The sequence below is a fragment of the Zingiber officinale genome, chromosome 2B (genome assembly GCF_018446385.1).
Source record: "Zingiber officinale cultivar Zhangliang chromosome 2B, Zo_v1.1, whole genome shotgun sequence".
NCBI lineage: Eukaryota > Viridiplantae > Streptophyta > Magnoliopsida > Zingiberales > Zingiberaceae > Zingiber > Zingiber officinale.
This window is the reverse complement of record NC_055989.1, coordinates 121,841,301-121,849,383: the sequence shown is the minus strand read 5'-3', so window position 1 is coordinate 121,849,383 and position 8,083 is coordinate 121,841,301. Positions and strand designations below refer to the sequence as shown.

Genomic DNA, 8,083 nt, shown 5'->3' with positions numbered 1-8,083 from the left:
CTGATTTGACTTCCACCGTTGGATTGCTGCATGCAAGTCAACCCGTCCTGGAAATCACCTATCGGACAATCTTGTTTTTTTCTTGGGCAAGTTGGAAGCGCACCCAGTGTGATTAAATAAACACTATAAGAACGAATCTGAAGCTCCCTTTCGTCAAAACTTTGACCTGACATGATCGATTATCCTACAATTGTAGCAACATCCCCAACAACTCTCATGGTGTCCTTTGCACTAAACACATTTTCTTAAACTCAAGTTGAGGAAGTTGACCACCTCCGTCTCAGTCAAATTTTGTTTATCTAGAAAAGATAACGAACCGGGTCGACTCTTCTTTCTTTCTTTCTTTCGTTCGTTACTCTGAAGCACTTGGAAGCGATAGAAGACAAAAGAAGGAAAAAAAAAATAGTCCAAGTTCAAATCCCTTAGAGCCTCTGCCATTGGCTGGAATTCCATCACGGGATTGATCACTGGAGCTTATATAAAGTGCCACGGCATCACTTCCATCTCCAAGATCTCAACAATCATTTTCTCCATCTTCTTTTACCATGACGTGCGAGGTGAATGCCTGTGGCTCCGGGACAGCGATCGGCGAGGAGGAGGTGGGGCTGAGAAAAGGGCCGTGGAGTGTGGAAGAGGACTTGCTGCTGATGAATTACATTGCTGATCATGGAGAAGGCCAATGGAATTCACTGGCCCGTTGCGCAGGTTGGTCTTTTGATTCATTTCCTCGGAGCTTTAGTTAAGGCATTCATCTAAAATTGCAAGGCATAATATATATATGTTGCAGGGCTGAAAAGAACAGGGAAGAGCTGCCGGCTCCGGTGGCTTAACTATCTCCGCCCGGACGTCCGCCGTGGTAACATCACTCCGGAAGAGCAACTCCTCATCCTCGAACTTCACTCTTGTTGGGGAAACCGGTGAGTAATTTGTTCGGAATATGAAAAGTACCATCATATCCATGGCGTTGTCGAAAAATAACTAGATCGATTTTGATCATGTAGGTGGTCGAAGATAGCGCAGTATTTACCAGGGAGAACAGACAACGAGATCAAGAACTACTGGAGGACGAGAGTGCAGAAGCACGCAAAGCAGCTCCGGTGCGACGTCAACAGCAAGCAGTTCGAGGACGTGATACGTCAGCTGTGGATGCCCCGGCTGGCCGAGAAAATCCGGGCGGCGACCTATTCCTCTGCGCTAGCAAACGCCACCTCCTCGACGGCTCAAAAATCTCCGGCAGAGGGAAATTTAGAGCCGGTTCAAGCAACGACTTGGCCGCAGGACTCCAACAGCTCTAAGGACTCGTCGGCTTCCTTGAATAACTGCACGACGGCGGAGTGGAGCGACGGCTGGGCAGAATCGCTCCTAAGTGGTGGAGCTTATGAGGAATCGACGATGGCGAACATGGAGCAGAGCTTGTGGAGCGTGGAGGACATTTGGTTGCTGCAAGAGCTTTGTTAAATTATGGAAAGGAATTAAAGGAAAGAATTGCATAGGAAAGTTTACGATTTGGTTCTTGAAATCAATCTATGGGCGTCATTTTGTCTTCGATTTTTTTCCTCCAGAAGGGTGGCATTGATTACGACTTAGGAGGCATTATGAACCTCTAACAGGGGAGTTCCATAAACAAAGACTAATTGAAATAGAGATCACTGCTCCTTCCTTGGGAGCCACCTAGTAGTTGCCTCGTCTGTCTGTCATTGCTCAGTCAATGAGTTGTGGTTGTACAAAGAAAGAATCTCTCAAGTAAAAATTTCTTCTATGCTTGGCACAAATGGCATTTGTCGTTGGATACTAAGTGTCTTTCTCTATGCATTAGACAAGAGGCATAATGGAGTCTAGCAGTTTGATTCCTTTTCACCCCAACTTAGCGCTGAAACTGCTGAGAATCAACAGCCACAGAAGTGTATTCTAGAGGTGGAGTAGGCTTGGGAGGATGTGAAACATAAAACGAAGGAGGGCGAGAGGGCAGGTTTGAGAGGAGGAGAGGAAGGAGGATGTTTGAGGGAGATTTTCCAATTGGGATGAAGTTTGTGTTCAATTTGGGCAGCTTAAACTCCTCCAATTTGGGAGAAATTCAAAGAAGAAAGCTTATTTTAACTTGATCAACAATAACTCCTCCAAATGGAAAACATCTTCGGTTTCCATACCAAAATTCAGATCCAAACACTTAACATCCTTGGTTATTAAATATTGTCAGAAATGGATCAAATATGTTTAGTAAAGAACAATTTAGGAATTTATGAACTCCAATTATCATCAAACTCCAATGCTTTCCAACCAACAGATATAACAACTCTTCCAAATAGTAGCACAATAGCACTGTCATCACGCATTATTGTTATCCAATTTAAGCTTTATGCGAGCAACAACTATTGGGCCATTGGATGCGGCTAGAGAGAGTGAATAGACACTCGTCGATTGTCGTTTTTGTGTTCTCATTTCGGATACTTTTAGACGTGGAAGAAATCTCTTACAACATTTGGTGTTATAATAACAACAAAATATAAAAAATACAGATGTAATGTAAGTAGTCAATAATTGCACAAATGAAACTCCTCTTTTCTTTGCTCAAGGTTGGCTCTGGAAAACAACAATATTCTCCCTCGAACTCCCAAGAACATTATTGTAAAAGCCTCCACAAAACCAGATTTTGTAAGCCTAGCTCTACATGAATCTAAAAGCAAATTGCTTTTCCCCCCTCCCGGTCAAAGCACACCCCCTCCACCTCCCCTCTCTCCTCCGCCAAAAGACGCATGTAACCTCTGGTTTATTTTTTTGTTTTTTTTTTAAAATTTTATTTTTAATTTTTTTAATTCATACTTATGTATTCATATTTATATATTTTTAATTTTTAATTTTTAATTTTAAATTAATTTTAAATTTTTATTTTTAATTAATTTTATTTTTATTTTTTTATTCATACTTATATATTTTTTAATTTTTATTTAGTTTAATTTTATTTATTTTTATTTTTAAAATTAATTTTATTTTTAATTTTTTTCATTCATACTTATATATTTTAAAATTTTTATTTAGTTTATATATTTTAAAATTTTTATTTAGTTTAAAGTTTTAATCAATTTTATTTATTATTTTTCATTAATACTTATATATATTTTTAATTTTATTTAATTTTATTTTTTAATTAATTTTGTTTATTATTTTTTCATTAGTACTTATATTTTTTTTAATTTTATTTAATTTTTATTTAGTTGTATTTTTTAATTAATTTTATTTATTATTTTTTAAATTTTTTAATATTTATTTAGTTTTATTTCTTTAATCAATTTTGTTTATTATTTTTTTATCAAATTTTTTAATTTTTTTTATTTTATATAATTTTTAAATTACTCTCTTCCTTTAAATTACATTCCTAATTTGACACTTAAATTACCCGCATCCAACTATTAACACATATCATAATCTTCTCTCCCTTTAAATGGGTCACTCGTTACAGGACACGCGCTCATTTGTGGTACGAAGTAATAGGTGCACCACCACCAAACGCATCGGGAGCAGAATTTGGAGGCAATATTGATTAAGATTTCTATTTTTATATGTTTTTATGTTTTTTTTATATTATTACATGTACTCTTCATTTGAAAAAAAATATGTTTGTTCTTAAGTTATGAATGTGTTCATTATTAATTGGTAGTATTTTTTTTAGTTTTAAATATAAGCTAAAAATAAATAAAAGATTATAAACATATAAAAAAATTATTGAAAAAAATAAAACTGATAAAAAATTGATAAAGAAATTGATTAAAAAAATTAATAAAAAAATAAAATTTAAAAAAATCAATAGAAAAAATATAAGTATTATGAAAAAAAATAATAAATTAAATTAATTAAACAATAAAAACTAAATAAAATTTATATAAAATTGAAAAATAAAGTATTGATAAAAAATAATAAATTAAATTAATTAAAAAATAAAATTAAAATATAATTATATGAGAGTTATTTTTAAATAAAATTAATTAAAAAATTAAAACAAAATCAGAATTAAATGAAATAAAAAAAATAAAAAAAATATAGAGAAGGCTACATGCGTCTTTTGGCAGGGAGAGAGGAGAAGATGGAGGGGGTGTACGTTGACCCGGGAGGGAGAAAAGCAGCTCTCATCTAAAAACCATTGATAAGTTAATTGCTCAATCACCTATATAGTCATTTACTCCGCTATAACAAGTCAGAATTCAAACTTTTGTTGCAACTTTATCCGATCAATGACTCTTTTTTTGGGTTCGTGCTTGACATTCGACTCAATTGATATTACCAAGTTGACTGATATTAACATCTCAATATTCAATCAAATCAAATAAAACTATTTTGTTCATTATATTTTATACCCGAGTCAATTACTCTATCAACCAATTACTAACAACATCAGCCGACTAATATTACTAGATATTACTATCTAAATTTTCAATCAAAATCAAATAAACATATTTTGTTCATTCTATTTTCTACCTGAGTTTACTCCATAAGTTGATTATTAAGTGTTAGGACCCGTGCGAGCTAGGGGGGTGAATAACTCCGATCACTTCTCGTCTTGATCTTGGGCTCGTAATTTGAATGTGCAACAGAAACTTTGATTCAAACTTAACTCCACATGTACAACTTTAAGATTTTACTTGATATCTACCCCTTAGGCAACTAATCCAAGACCTACTCCTGGTAATCTCTCTCTACTATGAACTTCTCCTTTTTGGATAACTTCCGGAGGCAGAGAAGCCTTTTACAACCTTTGATTACAAGAATCCAATAAGAAAACAAGAATGCAAAGACAAATGAAATCGAAAATGACTTTACAATCAAAACTTTAGTTTACTTGATCTCTTGTTACTTGGAAATGTCTCTTGATGGTTGAAATGTAGTAGCATTTCACCTCTAACCTCTCAAGAATTGGCACCATCTTCCTCCAAATGAAATCCTCTTATACGGTTACTGTATGGGATACTTTCTGCCTACTAATTGATTGATCTTGCTCACAAATCAATTTGCATGTCAAATTCGATCGTTTAAACCTGCAAAATGACTATTTTTATCTAGTCTACTAATCAATTACTAGATATCAATCAATTGCACTTATCGATTCTAAAGCATTCTGTTCACTATTAAATAAGCTATCAATCGATTGCACCAATCGATTGCTCAAGCAACAAATCCATAATTTCGAGTTTAGCGTTTGTCAATAGATTATCACTTTCTGGCAATTGATTGCTAACTTTGATTTCAGCCTTTTTAAAGTTGAATTCGCATCTTTCTTAGTATTCGATTGACTTAAACCTACCAATACTTCTTTTACTCAACATCTGGTCACCTTTGACTTGTCAAGACTTTCCGTTGCTCAATATCTGATCAACCTAGAATCTGATTGACCTCAATCTATCAGGACTTCACTATTGCCTAATATTTGGTCAACCTTGACTTGTCAGGATTTCCTCACTCATACCAAGTGTTTGGTCCTCCATAACATACTTGGGTTTTTCTCTTTTCAATTTTTCATTAGACTTTCGATCATCAAGTGTCCAGTCAACCTTGACCCACTAAGACTTATCGTTCGTGCCAAGTATCCAGTCCTCCATGACCCATTTGGATTTCCACCATCTCCGATCACTAAGTGTCCGATTAATTGTGACCCACTTGGATTTCTCTTGCCAACTTCTTATTGGACTTCCTACTTCTAATTAAGTATTCAGTCAGCCTTAACCTATTTGACATCTTCCTAATATATTGACCAAATATCAAAATTTAAACTCGAGTCAACCCTAACTTGGTCAACCTAGTCAATCTTGATCAGAGGTCAATTGCACACTAACAATATCAATTGGCCAACAGATAAAACCCTAAACTTGTCCAAACCACAACTTTGAGGCATCGATCAACTGTATCATTAGTTGATTGCCAATCCATATTAATCTTACAATTAACACTATGATTTCAGCCTCAATAAGGCTAAATCTATGTTATCATAAAAGACTCCATGCCTCTAAGACTTCCTCGTCTTTCTAACACAAATTGACCTATGCTTGCTAGGGATTCATCTTTACTTAGTATTTGGTTAACCTCAAACTAGACCCACGCATGGGTTGGGTCCGAACTAAACGCAACCAAAAACAAAGTCAATAGGTTGGTTACCCATTAACTTGCTTCTATGAGCCGAGTCAATTGGTTGTACCCATTGACCTGCTTTAATGGGCGAACACTTTGAACTGGCAATTCATGGGGTGTTTAAAAAAAAACAATTGGAGATATATACAAGTGAAAGGTCAAATGGTTTATAATACATTATTATAGTAAGATTGAAGATAATTATAAAAAAAGTGATATTTAAGTGGAGGGTGTGATGATATGGAAGATAAATATTTCAAATTAGACAGAAAGTCTAGGAAGAGAGATAGAAATGTTTTACTTGAACAGATAAATAGAGAAAATAATGAAAAATAAATTTCTTAGTCTCTCCTTTTGTAGGATAAAAACACAAATAAACTTAATTATAAAATTAAAATTTTAAACTCTCAAATGTAACAAAAATAACTCATCACCTCTATGATTTTGACTTTTATTGTCTAATATATAATCAACATTAATCTACTTAAACAGTCATTGCTGAGTATCTAATCATCTATTTGGACATCCACTACTACGTATCTAATCCTTATTGATCTACCTAGACTTTCGTTCTCATCGACCTACCTAAATTTCTCCATATGCTAAACATTTGTTCTTCCATAACTTATATGGATTTTCATTACTTGCCAAACACTTGGTCTCCATAATCTACCTAGTTCCATCAATTGTCAAACATCCAATTCTTTATGATCTACCTCAAAATTTCTTTTTCTCCTGTCAATTTTCTTATTGGACTTTCTTGATTGTCAACACCTATTGAACTTTTACCGATGCCAACACATACTAGACTTCCCAAATGTCAAGTCTTTGTCGGACTTCTAACAACTAAGTGTCTAACCAATCTTGATCTATTTGAACTTTCCATACTACCAAGTGTTCATCTTGATCCATTTAGACTTTATATAATATCAAGTATATGGTCAAACTTACCAACTTACTCATCCAAACATAATTTTAATAATAAACATATTATTTAAACATCAAAATATAATCCATATGATGGCGGACAAGCCCACGAAACTTCACATCCCAACCATATAAGGAGATGGAGGACTAAAGGTTTTTAATTTATTGAAGGATTAATAATTATCATTTTTTGAAGAAATGAGGAGAGATGAATGTGGCGGTGAATCCAAGAGTCACTTTGCACCTATAAATACCCCTTTAAAATCACACATGAGGATACATAGAAGATTCAAGTAAATCTTGTATAGGGCTCTTCGGGTTGGGAAAAGATGACTTTATGAAGTGATATCATATTCTAAATATCTTCAAATGTTTCAGGACTATTTAACAATGTTTTTAATCATTTATTTTTAGCTAAATCAGTTGAACATGCTCATAAATTTTAAAATCCAAGTGGCAAGAATTTTGAATCTATGTTTCTGGCACCGACATGCTCATAAATTTTGAAACCCAAGTGGTAAGAATTTTGAATCTATGTTTCTGACGCCGATCTAGTAGGATTATCGTTGCTACTAAATAGTGGAAAACCATTGTTATAAGTTTTTAGACCCGATATAGTGAATGAATATGTTGTTTTGACCTTAGCTCTAGGAGGGTTAAGTGCTAATATAAGTACGAATGAGGAATTAAGAATCTCTGTCTAATGACTCTGATATGATGGGATTATGATGCGGAAGAAGAGCAATTTTATTTTTTATTTTTATTATTTTTGTCGAATTTGATATTTAGAGTAATTTTGTTATCTGTCTTTTATATTTTTAAGATTTTGAGCTCATTGTGAATTTTCCGTTTTTGTCAAGATTTTTTTTCTTTCTTTGTATTTTAAGGTTTGGAGTCTCTATAAACAATTGGTTGAGTTGATGTAAGAAAGCTTTTTAAATCAATAAGAATTTACAACTGTACCTTTTCTTCCCAAACATTGAGTTTAGTTGTTTATCTTCTGATATTCTATGGAATCAATAAGGTTTAGAAGATCACTTTC

At 33.7% G+C, this 8,083-nt stretch overlaps 1 protein-coding gene across 1 annotated transcript; it reads left to right on the top strand.

Annotated features, from left to right (window-relative positions):
- Positions 1-471: 471 nt before the first annotated feature.
- On the top strand, positions 472-1,677 carry LOC122049483 (transcription factor MYB108-like). Its single transcript, XM_042610860.1, has 3 exons — positions 472-705; positions 788-917; positions 1,002-1,677. The coding sequence occupies exons 1-3, from the start codon at positions 546-548 to the stop codon at positions 1,456-1,458; spliced, it is 747 nt and encodes a 248-aa protein (XP_042466794.1). The 5' UTR covers positions 472-545; the 3' UTR covers positions 1,459-1,677.
- The last annotated feature ends 6,406 nt before the right edge of the window (positions 1,678-8,083 follow it).

Bases quoted from the DNA above. Each gene is read 5' to 3' on its own strand.
- LOC122049483 (XM_042610860.1), top strand. From the start codon at position 546: ATGACGTGCGAGGTGAATGCCTGTGGCTCCGGGACAGCGATCGGCGAG. The intron at 706-787 runs GTTGGTCTTTTG...TATATGTTGCAG, and splicing joins TTCACTGGCCCGTTGCGCAG to GGCTGAAAAGAACAGGGAAG. The intron at 918-1,001 runs GTGAGTAATTTG...TTGATCATGTAG, and splicing joins CACTCTTGTTGGGGAAACCG to GTGGTCGAAGATAGCGCAGT.